This window comes from Callorhinchus milii, unplaced genomic scaffold (genome assembly GCF_018977255.1).
Source record: "Callorhinchus milii isolate IMCB2004 unplaced genomic scaffold, IMCB_Cmil_1.0 Scaffold1, whole genome shotgun sequence".
Lineage (NCBI taxonomy): Eukaryota > Metazoa > Chordata > Chondrichthyes > Chimaeriformes > Callorhinchidae > Callorhinchus > Callorhinchus milii.
Window position 1 is genome coordinate 134,555,146 of NW_024704742.1, and position 18,904 is coordinate 134,574,049.

Genomic DNA, 18,904 nt, shown 5'->3' on the forward strand with positions numbered 1-18,904 from the left:
AAAGTAAGAACGAAAGACAATGCAAGAGCAGGAAAAAAAACATTTTTTAGCAGAAAGGCAACAAGCATGTTGAGGAAGGAAATAATGAAATCCTATAGCTCAGTGGTTAGACCCCTCGCCTTACAAGCGAGAGGACCCGGGTTGAGACTCACGGAGTCTAAATATGGACTAGGTTGGGCTGAATGAACAGTTTCAGGGTTGTCGTGTCTAATTATATTATCAATGCATCTTAACAGGATTTACTGTAAAGCGCAGCGACTAGTTGTGGACCAACACAGCAGTCAGCTCACGGTTGCTCAAAGAACCTAACCGATGCAAATAGCTGCCACAGTGGCCTGTAAGAAACAGTCACTGCACCAGACAATGATTACTTGAAGATCCTCAAGGCCTTTTTTCATGTGCACAATTGGCTGCTGCATTTCGCCCAGAAAATATACAGTCATTTCACTTCACCATATATTCTGTGAAGCGCCTTGAGATGTCTCGAAGATGTGGTAAGGCACTATATCAAATGCAAGGATTATTATTACTTATAGTTCTTTCCATCCACTTAATTTTAGACTTAGCTCCAATTCTAATATTTTCCAAGGTTTTAATCAAACAAATGAAATTCAGCACAACCCTCTCGTCTTTTTTTCCTGCAACCTAATATTAAATTGCACAAAATTATATACTGTATATAAAAACCCTTTGTTTTGCACAAGTCAGTCAGGAATCCATAATTCCCTATCTATATTCCAATTACTCAAATTGTTACCCACAATCTAGTTGCCCTCAGTCCTTGACTGCCAGTCACAGATACTTTGAGATTGGCTGCATGGTTGCCTTCCGTGTTGTAATCAAACCTGTGCTGGTGACAGCTGCCCCGATGGAGCCAATTAATTCCAATTGCTGTTCTTTCCCCGAACCTAATCCAATTCTTCTTTATAACGCCATCAACATCAGCTTTAACAGCTACTTGTAGCAAAGCCTTCTGTGCTCTCACAAGCTACTCTGCGTGATAAGGTTTCTTCCACCATTCTTCTTAACACTTTCAGTGACTAGCCTCCAGTCAATTCACCAACTTGCAGAAATAATCGTTGATGGTTGTCTCACTACAAGTACGAGACGCTATTCTGCACAAAAGATGTTACATAAATGCAATATGTTGTTCTTGTAGTAAACCTGTGCCTTTAAACAGCACATTTTTTTTCCCCCATTTAATGTAGCATCTTCCACGTTAGAAGGGCACCTCAAAGCACTTCACAGGATTTATTGTAAAGTGCAGTGACTGTATCGTGTATGTGAATGCTACAGTCCATTAGCACACAGGAATGTCTCACAAACAGCTAATTTTATCTGAAGGATTGTTGGCCAGGAGACCAGGAGGGCCACCCTTTTCTCTTCTGGTTGTGAGTTAGGTCTACCTCAAAAGGCAGGTAGGACTTCAGTTTAACATTTTATTCGATGGGACGGCTCCGGCAGCAATGTAGTGCTGCCCCAGCGTGGGGCTTGGGGCTTCAAACCACAACCTTCTGACAATCAACGGGAGGAGATCAGGGGTCACATATGGAAGCCCAGTGTGTGGTCTGCAGAACGTCCAATTTGCGAGCAACTGACACTAATTGGCAACGAGCACCAAAAACTGATTACACATTCCATTTCCTATCATTGATATTCCTACCCTAATGAAAATTTCTCAATGAACGGTGATCTGGATCAAGAACATCTTGCATTTGTACAGCACCCCTCAGGCGGGTTAGAGTGTGATAGAAATCAGAACTGTCAATTACTGCCTCGTCTTCACAAGGGCAGGATGTTTCTCCAAGCTCATACTAATAAGGGCAACATCAGCATACATCTGTTCTTTTGCCATATGTGTCAGAGCCCCCACTACCAGAGACAATTGAAATAAAAGTGTACCGTAACTGCAATATTTTCATCCTTGTGTCTCTCTCTCGTTCATTCTCATTTTGCCCACAAAATATACAGCCAATTCACTTCTCAGTATATCCTGCAAAGCACTTTGAGATGTTGCTCATGACATTCTGAACATCTGTGATCAGGGCTCCTTCCGCCTGCTTGTCCTCCTCGATCTCTCTGCCGCCTTCAACACTGTCAACTACTCCATCCTCATACACCACCTCTCCTCTTCACTCAATCTTCGTGGACCTGCCCTTGCCTGGTTCGATTCCTATTTCTCTCACAGTCTCCACTTTGTTGCCTCTGACGGTTTCCCCTCCAGCCCCCGCACTGTCAAGTCGGGCGTCCCCCAGGGCTCTGTCCTTGGCCCTCTCCTCTTTGATATCTATATGCTCCCCCTTGGTGACATCATCCGCAGACATGGGGTCAACTTCCACATGTCTCGGATGACACCCAACTCTGTCTTTCTGCCCTCACCCTCACCTCCAGGACCACTGCTGTCCTGACAGACTGCCTGTCGGACATCAAGTCCTGGATGATGCCAAATTTCCTACAGTTGAATGTGAACAAGACTCGCGCCAGCACCTCAGCACCTCAGGCTCTGACAGCATCAACCTCCATGGTTGCACACTTCAACTCACCAAACCAGTCAGGAACCTGGGTGTCGTGTTCGACCCTCAACTGTCTTTTCGTCCCCACATTCAAGCCATGACCCGCTCTACCAGCACCTTGGGACATCCTCCCAACGTGAAAGGTGCTATACAAATGTAATCTTGTTGTTGTTGCCTTCCCTCATCACCATAACATTGCCCGACTCCACCACTACCTCACCCCTCAGGCCGCTGAAACTCGTGTTCATGTCTTCATCACTTCCAGGTTCGACTATGCAAGCGCCCTGCTTGTCAGCCTTCCCAACTCCTCCCTCCACAGGCTGCAGATAATCCAGAACTCTTCAGCCCGTGTCCTCTCCCGCACCAAACTCCGTGACCCCATCTCCCCCATTCTCACCTGACTCCATTGACACTCTATCCTTCAGAGGATCCACTTCAAGATCCTGGTTCTCACCTACAAAGCCCTCCATGGCCTCGCCCCACCCTATCTCTGTGACCTCCTAACGGCCTACCAACCTGCCCGCTCCCTCCACTCAGCCGGCTCCAGCCTGCACTATGTCCCCCGACCCACCCGCCTCACCATTGGCGGGAGAGCCTTCAGCCACTCATCTCTGGAATCCCCCAGTCACTCCGCCTCGCCCCCTCCTTAGCTCTCCTTCAAGTCTCGCCTCAAGACCCTCCTCTTCGACCATGCCATCAGCCATCTCCCTTCCCCTCCCCTCCATTCTCCCCTCCTGACCCCAGCTCGGGTCTGAAATGCTGTACTCTGTCCAGAGCCTTGGGACATCCTCCCGACATGAAAGGCACTATACAAATGTAATTTTGTGGTTGTCTCGAAGACGTGATAAGGCGCTATATCAACTGCAAGGATTATTTTTATTATTCCTACTTCTGTTTTTTGTAGAAGAGAAACCTAAATTATTCAGTGTATCAATTATCCTTAAGCAAAGATACGGAATGCATTGTACTTCAGAGTAAAAGGAATGAATGCGAGTGCTCCCTCATGCGAAGCCAATTAATCTGTAAATGTTGACACTGTGTCTGCAGTATTTGAGCACTGCCACTAAGTGCTGAACTCAAGCATTTTTTCTGGTGAAGTTTTCTTATCACAAGCAATGCAGTAAATGCTTCTGGTACCCAATGCCAGAGGAAAAGTGGGAGATGGGGATGAAGGTCAACTAGACTCAACGATTACATTTCAGCATACAATATGTAAACGTGTGTGTATATTATAATCCTTGCATTTGCTTTAGCCCTTTAGCACATCTTTGAGACGTCTCAAAGAGCTTCAAAGAATATACTGTATATATTGTATATATACTGGGCGAAATGCAGCAGCCAATTGCACATAGTTGTATCCCTCAAAACAGTCGTGGACTGAGTGATTGATTTATCTTTTTGAAGGAATTATTACCACCAGAAAAGCAATTCGCCAAATCGACTAACAACCGGGTTCCTACTTACTGCTAGGTAGACAGAGGCGTGTGGAGTAAGGAAACTTGCCCAACATTTCACCCTGCCGGGAATCAACCCAGATCTCTCGCTTGCAATGCGAGTGCTTTAACCATTGAGCTACAGGACTCTTTACTGTAAATATTATATATGACACACACCACACACACCGTAAAACTCACGTATGCCTGAACTGCAAAAATTGTATTATTGCCTAAGTCGTACATCTGACCGAGTCCTGTTCAAGAGTTTATATTCTATGCAAGTTTGACATAATTCACACTTTGCATTAGTCATATTAAATGTATGGTCCCAAATGATACGACCTATGTGAGGTTCACTGTATATATAAGGGAGTTTCTCCCCATGTCCTGGTCAACAATCCAAATAAAATTGGTCATTCACGTCATTGCTGTATGTGCGGTATTGCTGTGCGCAATTTGGCTGCCCGTTCACCCACAAAACAATCAACAATAACTTACTTTTATATTGCGCCCTGCGCATAGGGCGTCATCTCGGAGTGGATAACAGTACTCCTCTTCACAATAAAAATCTGTGAAGCAATTTGGGAAGTCGTCATGACATGAATGGTCGCTGCACCAAATGTAAGGATTTATTTATCACTCACACAGTTTCTTTTTGTATAGCTCGCTATTCAAGCACACTTAATAGTACCTAAATAAGCTTCCAATGCTTTTCCTCCATTAATGATTGAAAAGAACTTGCATTTTGACAAGGCCAAAAGGTACGTTGGGGTGAGGCAAAAGCAGAGGGATGTAAATAGATAGTGCCAGTGTGCAAGCTGAAAAACAATATGAAGAATAGGCCAAATACCATTCTCGACTTCCTGCTCTATCACGAGCACTTTGAAAAGTCCTCCTGACGTGGAAAATGTTATATCAAATCCGACAATCTTTTCTTTACCAAAGACTCGCTCAAATGCCACGTAAACGCAAGATGTATTGCCGTGCCATAGATTCACCAACAGCTCCATTCGTAATGCCGCAGACATGTGTGGAACTGAGGAATACAGAGCTGGGAGGTTCAGTTCAGCCCCTGGTTAAGTGGTTAACAGATCTCTTCTGGAGGTAGCACTCCAATTGGCAATTCAGGAGGATGTGGGGGGGGGGGGGGGGGGGGGGAGGAGAAAGAAAAAAATCCCACCGAGTTCCACTCACCCCACATAATCAGCCTGGACTTTTCAACCCAAGTTGCTCGGAATTCAATTTTCTGAATAAGATGGAAGCAATTTCTGCCTCATCGTGGTTTAGACTTTTAAGCCAAAGACGTTCCAAGTGGATTCCCAGTGATTAAATAACTTTAGACCCCATTCCGTTAATAAACCAAATAATTTCCGACCTGTAATGTAACCCACTGAACCGCGGCAGAACTCATTGCCCACAGGTTATCAGATTGAGGCAGCTACTAAATGCATTTTTTTATTAACCATGAATAATATAATGGCAATTGGTGCCGAGATTCTCATATCATAACATCTCAAAGTTACCTCAAATGCAATTACTATGGCGTCCTGTAGCTCAGTGTTTAGAGCATTCGCCTCGCAAGCAAGAAACTGGGTTCAATTCCGAGCAGGACAAAACCTTGGGCAAGTTTCCCTGCTCCACACACCTGATAATAATCCCTCAAAAAAAAACAATAATAATTTGGTAACTCAATCCATGACTGTTTGTGGGACACTACTGCGTGCAATTGGCTCCCCCGTTTGCCTACCAATATACAGTCAATTCACTTTACAGTATATTCTGTGAAGCATTTTGAGCCGTTTCGAAGACGTGAAAAGCGCTAAATCAAATGTAAGGATTATTATTATTTATTTGTAGGCCAATGTGGCAACCACTTTATGCACAGCAATGTACCACAAACAGTCTTAATTTTATTTGGAAATTGTTGCTAAGGATACTATAAGAAACTCCTTTTATAAAAAGATATATATATGTATATATCTTTTTATAAAAAGAATTTCGTATAGTATCCTTAGCGCCATGAGATCTTTAATATCCACTTGAACAGGCAGATGAGACCTTGACTTTAATAATAATAAGCCTTGCATTTGATATAGCGCCTTAGCACGTCTTCATAGACTTCTCAAAGCTCTTCACAGAATATACGGCAAAGTGAATTGATAGTATATTTTGTGGGCCAAAAATATCCCATTCAAAAGACAGCAACTCTAACAATGCAACATACAATGGAACAGCAGCCCAAACTGAGAGGTTTCATGTCCCACTATGGGGTCTAAACCCTCTACCAGCTAAGCGCGGTTGACTTAATTGGATTCAAACCCAAGTCTCAAAGATGAAATGATTAGCATCTCATCCATCCACTGTGCCACAAGTTCTCCTGCAGTGAAAATATACCTGTGAAAGCAATGCAGCCGAACATTCACACCAAGTGTTTAAAAAAAAGAGCAACGCCCTGCGTTGATACAGCAAAATTACTTCAAATTCAAATTCAAATTGCTTCAAATTCTGGCAGCCAAATCCAACAGCATATAAAAAAAAGTATGTAACAGCATAGTTTATGTTGGAGCCCTGTCACCGAACATGCCTGGAGGGAAGCATTTCACGGACAAATGTACTTACGCAGTATAAGCTGCAAATAACATTGGTGTGATAAATGCTATATAAATGTAAATTTGATTTGTATTGGACTTAATCCCCTCATTTTCTAACCTTTGCAGAAAATCCTGTGGAGCGCTTTGAAACGTCCTCCCGACATAAAAGGCACTATGTAAATATGAGCATTCTTATGATTATTAATATCGTTGTGTTGTAGCAATTGTACATCGGTAACATAATCGTATTACTGTGCGCTGACAATATCACATATCACAATACATGGCACGTAACATGCGAGATGAAATGGAGGCTGTAAAATAAACATCACTGGTAACCATTTGCAGCATCAGTTTTTGATGGGAGCGTTGGAAAATTGAAAAGTATTCGATGCACAGAAAGATCCAGTACCAAACTACGGAAGATACATTACTTTTCCTCTCATTCCTCATTCCAACCCACTCAACTCTCCTCAAGTGTCGTACAGCTCCAGATCCACAGACGTCATTTTTCATATCTGAACCCAGTTAAGTGTCAGTAGCTCATTTGACTGTAAGAGGAGGGCAAGAGAAATGGGTGGTGGGATGGGAACAAAATCAGTTGATTAATGCATCTCTCAGCCTGATCCTACCTTCAACCAAATTTGCCTGCAACAAGAGTCTCCTGGATATAGACACCAATAATTTACATTTATACAGAGCCTTCATGCTGGGCAGCGTCTCGGAGCACTTAGAACAGATTCCCATTGCAGACCAGGAATTCGAACCTAGCCCAGAGCGTGCATAGGCCAATTGACCCAACTCCCCCACCCCACCCCTCCATTGCTACCCTGGCTGAGATCAGCCAATTCAGCACAAACCGGTAGAGTGGAAATTCTGGTCATTCTTCTCAGTTTTACCCTCAGGGAGCAGCTATGGCAATTCATCAGTGAGCCACGACAACAACAAACCCACAAAGGCCAAACACACTTACAAAGTCCTTTTCACGTTGGGAGGTCATCTCAAAGGGTTCCCCCAAACTCAGTCGGAAATACAGAAAGAAATCAAAAGGACATCCGTACCATTGAGCTCACTCCTTACTCAGACAATGTATATCAATGTGACATCGTGTGTCAGTCTGGCTCAGCTGGTAACGCTCTGGCTTCTGAGACAGAAGACTGTGCAATTTGCCGGGACTTCAATTAATTATCTAGGCTGACCTCCACATACAGACTCTCCAATACAATACCGGTGGTGGTGGGGGGTGGGGGGACAGGCGGGGGGCTGCATCGTCGGGGTAGGGCTGCATTGTCAGAGGTGCCGTGCTTCAGATGAGACATTAAACCAACTGCCTGTTCGGATAGATGTTAAAGATCCCACGGCACTATTCAAAAAGAAGAGGGAGTTTGTCCCAGAGACCTGGCCAACAATACCCCCAGAAAAAATTGGTAATTTGTTCAATAGTCGTTTGCGGAATACTGTTGTGCACAATTACTTTGGGACATCTTCCCGACTTGAGACACGCATAACCAACAATATCGCAGGCTCCAACAGCTTCTGTGACCCCAATCACTCAAACTGTATGAAACAGAACTCTCATACATCCACACTCAACCTCGGCCTCCTCCTCTCCACAGACAAAATTGCTCCCTCCAGCACATCATTACGTATCTTGGGAGCGTGCGGTGGAATAATATTCCTTACATTTAATATCGCGGCTTTTACATGGGGACGACTCGTCTAAGCGCTTCACGGGATTATACTGTAAGGAGCAGTCACTGAGCATTTGTGAGCAAAACGAATAAAAAAATTGGCGACAGGACAGGACAATGCATTTACTGCAAAGACAGCATGTGATAAACAGGGTCCATCGAACGGCCTTAAACCTTATCTGTGCTGCCATGCAATTCCAGTTAATATCCAATCTCCTTCGCCCAACGAATCCCATTTCAGGCTCCCTTTGAGCGAGACTCTCCACCGTCGGGACCCAGAAAAGATTTTTTTTTAAAAATTGCTTAAGTGAAGGTCTGCAAGCTTAATAACAAGTAGTACATGTATGGAACAGGCTCCCTAGGGACACAGTGGAAGCAGAAAGTGGTGATTCTTTCAAATAGATTTATTTTAGGAAATAATATTGTGGGATACAGTATATAGTTTGGGACGTGAATGTGCAAGCGACTGCCAGGATGGTGGATGGCGAACTGGATGGATCTTGGTCTTCTTTCGTTGACCAATTTTTATGCTGTTATGTTTGGTTCTTCCCGAAGGCAAATTGCTTTTTTTTAAGCAGAACAGCTACTCACTTTATATTACAAGAAAATGTGATCATTCGAGCAGGAGAGCATCAGATAGCTCCTCCAGGGTTAGAGACAGGCACATATGCTGTGAAAATGACCTTAATACCGTACATCTGTGCCTGTGCACACATTACCTGGGGGAGGAGGGGTCAGACAAGAGTGAAGGATGAATGTTCATCTGCTTCTCAACGGCTTCATTTAAGACCAAAAAGATAAACAGGAAAAAGTGAGTAAGGGAGAAAAGAGAGAAAGGCAGAAAGCAATGAGATTTCTGAAGAAAAAAAAATCGAGTCCTGTAGCGTATTGGTTAGAGCACTCGCCTTGAAAGTGAGAGAACCCACATTTGATTCCCAGACAGACTGAAACCTTAGACAAGTCTCCTTACTCCACACTCCTCTGTTTACCTTGCAGTAAGTAGGAACCTGGCTGTTAGTTGATTGGCAGATCGCTTTCCTGGGGTAATAATCCACCAAAAAAAATTGGTCACGTAATCCACGACTGTTTCGCCTACAAAATATATAGTCAATCCACTTTACAGTATATTCTGTGAAGCATTTTGGGACATTTTAAAGACGAGATAAGGCGCTATATCAAATCTAAGCAATATTAATTAACTCAACGACATTTCCAAAAGGTATGCTTCATGCTTATGCAGCTCTATAGACTCCAAATCAGAAGGTAAGGGTTCAAGCCCTATGACAGAGCGTTTGATTCACATAGTCTAGGCTGACCCCCATTCAACCCCCACCCGAGCACTGCTGCAGATGCCCTTTCAGCGCCTTGGGATGTCCTCCCGACGTGAAAGGCGCTCTATAAATGTAATTTTGTTGTTGTTGAGTCCTTCAGAATGAGACATCACACCGAGGTACTGTCTGCTCAGGTGGACGTTAATGATCAAATGGCACTATTACGATAATAATCCTTGCATTTGATCGCATCATTCCCACGACAAAATTATTATTTTGTTTGATGGGATTATTATTCAAAAAAGAAAAGGGAATCCCTCTGTCACCCGGTCAACTAGTCATTCACTTCATGGCTGTCTACAGAACACTGATGTGCACAAACTGACTGCTCTTCACATATAAAATAAAACATTTGCCACACTTTATAGTAAATCCTGTGAAGCGCTTTGAGGCATCCCTCCAGTGTGAAAGGTGCAATATCAAATGAAAAGATTTATCAATTATTATTTATAATATTCTTACTATTCTGTGGTGGTCAAAACATAGGTTTACAACAACATTACATTTGTAAAGCGCCTTTCAAGTCGGGAGGACGTCCCATGGCACTGAAATTTTGGGATCAGGACCCAAGCGTGGGGGGAGGAAGGGGCGGGATTGCCTTCCCCCACCTCCACAACATTGCCCGACTCCCCCATTGCCTCACCCCTCAGGCAAACCCTCACACACGCATTCATCACCTCAAGGCTGGACTACAGAAACCCCTCCTTGTCAAGTCTCCCCAACTCTGCCCTCCACAAGTTGCAGATCATCCAGAACTCTACAGCCATCGTGTCCTCTCCCGCCCCAGGCTCCGTGACCCCATCTCACCCCCACCCTCGCCCGGCTCCACTGCCTCCCCATCCCTCAGAGGATAGAGTTCAAAATCCTCGTCCTCACTTTCAAGGCGCTCCACGGCCTTGCCCCCTCCTACCTCTCTGACCTGTTGACTCCCTATCAACCTGTCCGCTCCCTCCATTCAGCGGGCTCCGGCCTGCTCCATGTCTCCCAGCCGACCCGCCCTACCATTGGCGGCCGGGCTTTCAGCCTCTCTGTCCCCCCTCGCTACTCCCGTGCCTCCTTCAAGGCAAGACTGAAGACCCCCCTCTTCGACCGTGCCTTCAGCCGCCCTCCTGCCTCTCTGCACTCCATCGTCCCACTAAACCTTGATGGTCAAGTGGATCACACACTTCTCTCCCCCTTCCCACCAGCCCCACTATAGGAGAAAGTGAAGAAGAAAGTTTCAAATAAAAGTCCCGAAAACACCAAGCGTCATTTTCATTGCGGCATCAAGCATAAAACAGTCACTACATTTGCCAGTTGTTACTGTAAGAGGCCCTGCGTCGTATTCCGCCAATTTAAGTGCTCCGAGACTCCACCCTGCATGACAGGTGCTGTATAAATGCACGTTGTTGTTGTTCTTGCATCTTGATAAAGTGCACTAAAATGCAGTTCTTGCTACAAGTGACATGAGTGATGTGTTTATACAAATGGGGAAGGAGAAAGAATTCCTAACTCTACTTTCATAGAAGTAAAGGTCTGTCTTCCAAAAATACTGTCCTGTCTGTTACTATTTGTTGCGAACATAAACGTACTGCCTTCCTGAACCTACAGTAAACGCCTGATAACTCAACCTTGGCTTAACTCATAATAATAAATAATAATCCTTGCATTTGATATAGCACTTTTCACGTCTTCTCGAGGTCTCAAAGCGCTTCACAGAATACACTGTAAAGTGAACTGACTGTATATTTGCATTATATATTTGCGTTCGCCCACAAATATACAGTCAATTCACTTTACAGTGTGTTCTGTGAAGCGCTTTGGGACGTCCTCCCGACGTGAAAAGCGCTATATCAAATGCAAGGATTATTATTATTATTTGTGGGCGAAACTTATCACAACCACTCAAGTCAAAAATATAATGCAAATATAGTCAGTATCCCAGCCATGTTTATTTATGCATTTTCCTGGGACTGACGAGTTATCAAAAGTTTACTGTATCTAAATATAGAAAGTAATCGGAAGAATCGCTGAATGATGTGATTCGCAATCCAGATTTTGTTTCCTTCAAATATGCAGAAGGCTCCCAGTTTCACCGCAATGAATTCCAGAAACGATTAACTGGATTTCAACCAAAGGGAAACCTTGACCTGCACTGGGATTTCTGACTTCTTCTCTTCCCACTCCCCATCTTCACAGCGCTAAAATGCTTCACTACTTCATTATTTACGCACAACCTGATGTGCCAAATGCATGATCTTAAGATAAAAAAAACAGGCAAGTTTACACCAAGGCTATTTGTTTGGAAGGTTTGAACCACATTCTCCTAAAACAGTCACGATGTGCCTTTATGATGACACCAAGTGCACTAATAAAATCAGATTACAATATCCGCCCACCACCATGTGTGTTGGTGGAGACTAAGACCGTTTTTTTTAATGGGATTTCCACAATACTCTTTTGCCCAGTTCCTGCTTGCCTCCTGGAGAGACAGATTGTCTGAACGCTCATTTCTCTTTCGTACTTTCTTTTAAAAAAAAGCAATCACGCAAAAAAAAATTCTGCGCTGCTTTTTTTTAAAAAAAAATGAATGCCAGCGGTTGATAAGGGGAAGGAAAACCTTTCACTTGGGTGAGAAAATGAGACAGCTTTTTTTTTCAAACCACGACTGTTTGTGATTTGTGCCAAGTTTCACCTACAAAATACACAGTCAATTATAATATAATCTGTGAAGCGCTTTGAGATGTCTCAACCTAATAAGGCGTTATATCAAATGCATGGATTATTATTACTATTATTATGAATACTTATAAAATCCCCATTTGTTTCCCCGAAAATCTGCTCCGACTCCCCTTCCTACTACCTCCTTCTCCCAAGAGAAGGAGAATGGGAACAAAATAAAAAATTAAAATGAGTAACCGCTACGTGTCAATTTGTTCCTCTCTGGGACAGTTCTTGCGATCAATCCACCGCGGTTGATCGCACATTAAAAACCCCGCACCCGCCATCCATCGCCACTTTTGCTCTATAAGCTGCGCCTGGAAAAACAAGAGACACAGACTTTCCAACTGCTCCCCCCCCACTTCTTCTCACTCCAAACGCTTCAAAAGAAACGCGCAACACTTTTTTGCTCGACCGTTATTGTTGGCCATCATAAAACAGGACTGGGGAGTCAAAGCAAACAAGGAGCAGGAAGGCAGCTATTGTATAAATCCCTGCAATTGCCTCCCGGGTTCGCACACAAAATACAGTCAATCCACTTTACAGTACATCCTGTGAAGTGCTTTGAGACTACTAAACAATGCGATATGGCGTGAATGTAAGGATTATCGCGATTAATACTATTGTTATTGATGCTGAACAGTGAAAGGGATGAGAGCCCTGAAATCGCACCCTGAGAGAAAGGGGGGGGTTACAAATTGACACATAGCAGTTACCCGTTTTAATTTCTCTCCCAAGAAAAGAGAAGAGGTGGTGGGTGGGGGGGGGAGGAGGAGTAAGAGATCTGCGGCGACAGGAAAGGGAATTGTTTATACATATATTCAGATAAAGCTATTTCTCACTGCTTCGCCCGAGAGTAAAGCTTTCCTGTCCGCCAACCGCCGGAGTCGGGCGACCGCATACCTTCGCCCGACATAACCGACCACCACCAGCAACCGCGAGCCTCGCGCTTGACAGCGCGCCCGACCGCGCCGTCGAGACGTCTCGAGGCGCCCGGCGGAAGACCCACGGGGGGTGGATCGGCGGGTGGGCGTGTTTGGGGTGGGCAGAGAGAGAGAGAGAGAGAGAAGGGCAAGGGGTGGGGTGGGGGGTGGGGTGGGGGGGCTTTTGAGAGATGGGGTCTGGGGGTGGGGTGGTGGGGGGGGGGGAGGCTTTTGAGAGATGGGGTCTGGGGGTGGGGTGGTGGGGGGTGGGGGGGGCTTTTGAGAGATGGGGTCTGGGGTGGGGTGGTGGGGGGGGGGAGGCTTTTGAGAGATGGGGTCTGGGGGTGGGGGGGTGGGGGGGGGGAGGCTTTTGAGAGATGGGGTCTGGGGGTGGGGTGGTGGGGGGGGGGAGGCTTTTGAGAGATGGGGTCTGGGGGTGGGGTGGTGGGGGGAGGCTTTTGAGAGATGGGGTCTGGGGTGGGGTGGGGGGGGGAGGCTTTTGAGAGATGGGGTCTGGGGGTGGGGTGGTGGTGGGGGGGGCTTTTGAGAGATGGGGTCTGGGGGTGGGGTGGGGGGAGGCTTTTGAGAGATGGGGTCTGGGGGTGGGGTGGTGGTGGGGGGGGCTTTTGAGAGATGGGGTCTGGGGGTGGGGGGGTGGGGGGGGAGGCTTTTGAGAGATGGGGTCTGGGGGTGGGGGTGGTGGTGGGGGGGAGGCTTTTGAGAGATGGGGTCTGGGGGTGGGGTGGGGGGAGGCTTTTGAGAGATGGGGTCTGGGGGGGGGTGGTGGGGGGGGGGAGGCTTTTGAGAGATGGGGTCTGGGGGTGGGGTGGTGGGGGGGGGGAGGCTTTTGAGAGATGGGGTCTGGGGGTGGGGGGGGGGAGGCTTTTGAGAGATGGGGTCTGGGGGGGGGTGGTGGGGGGGGGGGAGGCTTTTGAGAGATGGGGTCTGGGGGGGTGGTGGGGGGGGGGAGGCTTTTGAGAGATGGGGGTGGGGGTGGTGGGGGTGGGGGGGAGGCTTTTGAGAGATGGGGTCTGGGGGTGGGGGGGTGGGGGGGGGGGAGGCTTTTGAGAGATGGGGTCTGGGGGTGGGGGGGTGGTGGGGGGGAGGCTTTTGAGAGATGGGGTCTGGGGGTGGGGGGGGTGGGGGGGAGGGAGAGGGCCATCAATAAATAGATAAATAAATAAACATCACCGCTTTTTACTCACTTCATCTTCTGAAAGTCCGTAGATGGGCTCGTTGTGGGTCGCCATAGGGGAGAGAGGAGAGAGAGAGAGAGAGAGAGAAGGGGAGAGAGGGAGAGAGGGAAGGAAGGAAGGAAGGAAGGAGGGAGAGAGAGAGAGAGGAGGAGGGGGAGAAAGGGGGGAAAAGTGCTCGAACAATAAAACACCTTCTTCCTTCAGGAATATCCCCCTTTTCCTTCCCCCACTCACCCCAGAGGGAGGGAGGGAGGGAGGAGGGGAAAGAGAGGGGGAGAGAGAGAGAAGAGAGAGAAAAAAAAACCCCACAATTGTCTTCTTCGCAGAGAGAGAGAGAGAAGAGAGAAAGAGAAAGAAAAACCCACTGTGTTTTTTTTGGATTGATAGGGACCGATTATATATGTGTGTGTGTGTGTGTGTGTGCGCTTTGAGGACAAATAATGAGGGAGAAAAAGAAGAGGGAGGGAAGGAGGGAGAGAGGGAGAGAGAGAAAGAGAGACAGATAGAGAGAGAGAGAGAGAGATCTTTGTGCACAGAGTCCACTCTCCTCTTCAGCTGAGGGAACCCCCTGCACATGCGCACTCGCGTCCCCCCTCCCCACCCGCACCCCTCAACCTACCCCGCGGCCCCTCCCCCTCCCCGCCGCCGCCGCCGCCAGATTGACAGACAGCCGGCGGCGCCCAATCAGCGGCGCCCTTTCAGCCGGACAATGATAAGGGGGCGGGCGGCTCGGACCAATCGGCTGCGCGGAAGGTGGCGACGCGAAGGGCGATAGGTCGGTCGGAGGGCGGGATCGGCCAGCGACCAGCACTCTAGGTTGCGCGCCCCCCCCTCGCCCCGCCCCCCGGCCCCTCCCCCTTCCCCTCCACCCACTCCTCCTCCTGTGAGGTGGTTCCATGTTCGATTCCCCCCTCAATCCTGACCTCCTGATCATTGGGAATGCCAACCATTCCAGGCTATAAACGAGCTCATTCTTCCCCCCCCCCCCCCCCAAAAAAGGGACTTGTCTCACCACCCCCCCCTATTATTTATTTATTTATTATACATTTATTTATTTTTAAAAAAAATAAAAAAATTAAAAATAATTTAAAAAAAAGGAAAATAACATAAAAGAAAGCGCAAATTTTTTTTCGGATTTTTTCCAAGCTTTGCGTTTTTATTTTCTGAGGTTTTCTTTTCTCTTTTTTCTTTTTTCTATTTCGGACCTCGGGCCGCGCTGACGCGATGACGTCCGGCCCCCCCCGGCCGCCTTTCGCGGCTCCGCTCGGAGGCGTCTCGGAGCGCGCTTTTTTTTTCTTTGAACGGAACGGGGCTTTTACCGTCAAGCGGAGTGACTGGCGTTCCGTACAGTCAGGTGGCGAACGCCCGTCGAGCAGTTTGGGCCCGGCAAAGCTGGCAGGGAAGGTTACGAGCTTGATCCGCCTCGAATTCTCTCTCCCTCTCTCTCTCTCTCGCTCGCTCGTTCTGGGTAATGTCTGAAGCCGGCTTCCTAAAGCGAGTTCAGTATTCAAATAAACATCGAAACCTCCTCCCCTTTCCACAAACACACACACACACCTTTTTTGGTAAATGCGGTTTCATTGCCTAATTGCATCCTTCCTGCTGCCCGGCCATTCAAGGCGGCCAATGGAAATAAATAAAGCCATTCTCATTTAAGAGTGAGATGACGTCTCATTCCTATCCACTGTAGAATCTATGTTTTAATAATCCCCGCGTTTTGCGAGCAGTTTTATCACCTCGTTGAAACGTCCCAAAACCCGTCCACCGGTTTTACTGCATCAGGCGGTGCAAACAGTCACACCACTTTGCCACGTGTATTGTGAAGCGCTTTGAGATGTCTTGACGAAGTGATAAGGCTCTATGTCAAATGCAAGGATTGTTTATTATTTTTATCCTCACATTTGATACAGTGCCTATATACTATACACTCAAATCACTTCACAAAAATTCTGTGAAGTGTAGTGACTGTGCATTTGTAGACAAACACAGCAGCCAATTTGCACACAGTAATGTATTTTTACGGGGAGGGATTGTTGGCCAAGACATGAGGAGAAACTCATTTGTTTGGGGGATTTATGCTGTGGAATTTTTAACATCCTGCCAAACCAGGCGGACAGTATCTCAGTTTAATGTCTCATATAGAGGCCGGGTACCTTTGACAATGCAATGCACCAAGTACAGCATTGGCAGTAGCCTACATTATGACTTCAAAAAAACAATGTGGAGCTTGAATCTTCTGACTCAGCGCTGACTTCTGAGAGTGCTACCATCTAAGTAAGGCAGCTAGACACTGTATATCGGTGGTTGGTTGGAAGGGGAAGAATTTAAGATTAGATTTCAACTGATGGGAGTCACTATCATTGGCGACAGAGGACAGATTCCCATAGGATTTTCCAGACAATGCGATTTACACAGCAGCGCCTTTCCATCCGCAGGGAGTAGGGGGAATGTCTGACAGTGCTGTCTGGGCATCCATAATAACATAAGAATTTGCGAGGCAAAAGAAGACCAATGTCCATCCAGTTCGCCTTCCACCATCCTGACAATCGCGTGACATATCGCTTGTTAGTCGATTGGCGGATCATTGTCCGGGTATAATAATTCTTTCCATAAAAAAATAATAATAATAATAATTTGGTCACTCAATCCACGACTGCCGGGTTTCGCTCACAAAATATGCAGCCAATTCGCTTTACAGTATATCCTCTGAAACGTTTTGAGATGTCTCGAAGATGTGATAAGGCGCTATACCAAATGCAAGGACTATTATTATTATAACATCCCTAAACACTTTACAGTAAATACTGTAATTGTTGTATTTGATTTAGTGCCGATAAAATATGCACAACCATAGCACTTTATTGTTTGATATCCTGTGAAGCACTTTGAGGCATCTCAATAACATGATAAGGCCTATATTAAATGCAAGAATGTATTATTATATGGTGTCAAAGCATCCGAAAACATAACACAATTAAGTGCTGCCAAGCCTAGTATTTGTATTTTTACAGGCAAATGTGACAGCGAATTTGTTGACAGCAATGTCCAATAAACAACCATGAAGTGAATGGTCAATTAATCTGGGGTGCCCAGTGTGAAGTCCCATCACTTTTAGAATAGCATCAAGAGATGGCTTTCACGTGGTCTAAAAACAAGCAGTTTAGTATATTTTCTGAAGGTCAAGACCTTCAACTATGTAGTGCTTCCCCCAGCACTCTGCTGGACTATCAACCTTGACTCTGAGCTCATGTTTCAATTGGAGCCCATAACCTTTTGATCCTGAATCAAGAGGAATACCAACTGAGTCACCAACAACAACAACTTGCATTTATACCACTTTTGGCGGCTAAGCTATCAGCCATTACGTCCTGAACTTTGGAACTCTCAACACCAACAACTTGCATTTATTTTAGTGCCCTTCACCTGGGGCAACGTCTCGGAGTATTAACAGTAGCAGAGCTTGAAGCCGAGCTGGGAGGAGGGAGGAGGTGACCGTAAGCACGGTTGAAGAGGAAGGTCCTCAGTCGTGATCTAAAATAGGGGAGAGGGGCCGACAAGGTGGAGGGATTGGGAGAGAGTTCCAAAGCTTCGGACATAGTGGCTGAAAGCGTGGCCTCCCTCCCTCAATCCCTCTGCCTTGCCCCCTCCTTCCCCATCTTCAGGTCATGCCTGAAGACCTTTGTCTTTGACAGTGCTTACGGTCACTTAGGGTGATGTAAAGCACTCTGGGACACTAACCTGTGAGCGGGGCGCTATATAAATGCAAGTTGTTGTTGCTTATATGGTATCTATCAAGCAAAAGGAGTTTCTCCCCATGACCTAGCAAACAAGCCTCATTCACCTCATGGCTATTTGTGGGACACTGTTGCGCACAAATCAGCTTCTGTGTTCACCCACAAAACACACAGTCATTTCACCTTGCAACATATTCTGTAAATGCCTTACTAATGTCCTCCCAATGCAAGGTGAAAGGCGCTATATCAGATGTAAGAATTATTAACATTATTCACGTAAGATTATGTCTCAGGGCATTTCATCAGATGCTGAACAAGAGAGAAGGGGAAGGGTGAGGGGGGACCATAAATATGGAGGAAGAGGTAATTTTTCAGGCAGGATTTCAAGAGAGGATGAGATGGAAGGGTAGAGGGACAGGGATCCAAAGCTTAGTGGCACAATATTTTCCAGAATGGGTCCAGAAGGAAATGTTTGATGGACTGCACATGCAGTATTGCTGTACACTGATGAATGCAAAGTCCCAGCACTTTGGTTCTCTTCATTAGGAGAGGCAGAAACTTGTAGGATCAACAACAACTTGCAGTTGAAATGGCATCTTGTAGCGTTCAGATCATTGCAGTCCATCAACGGAAACAAAGGTTATTGCAAGGACGGCCTTTCAAATCAAAAAGCAAACAAAGCTTTGCTTTTTGATTTGGTGTTAGCGCAATAATAAAATCCTCACATTTGATATAGCGCCTTTCATTTCAGGAGGACGTCTCAAAGAGCTTCACAAGATTTACTCTAAA

At 46.1% G+C, this 18,904-nt stretch overlaps 1 protein-coding gene across 7 annotated transcripts in view; it reads right to left on the bottom strand.

The window, feature by feature from the left end:
• nedd4l (NEDD4 like E3 ubiquitin protein ligase) overlaps window positions 1-14,479 on the bottom strand; it is a 199,465-nt gene extending 184,986 nt beyond the window's left edge. For all 7 annotated transcript variants that reach the window (XM_042335951.1, XM_042335944.1, XM_042335933.1 and 4 more), the window contains exon 1: window positions 14,391-14,479. In XM_042335951.1, the coding sequence (XP_042191885.1) occupies window positions 14,391-14,435 (45 nt within the window). In that variant the 5' untranslated portion in view covers window positions 14,436-14,479. The remainder of the gene's footprint in view (window positions 1-14,390) is intronic.
• Window positions 14,480-18,904: the final 4,425 nt, after the last annotated feature.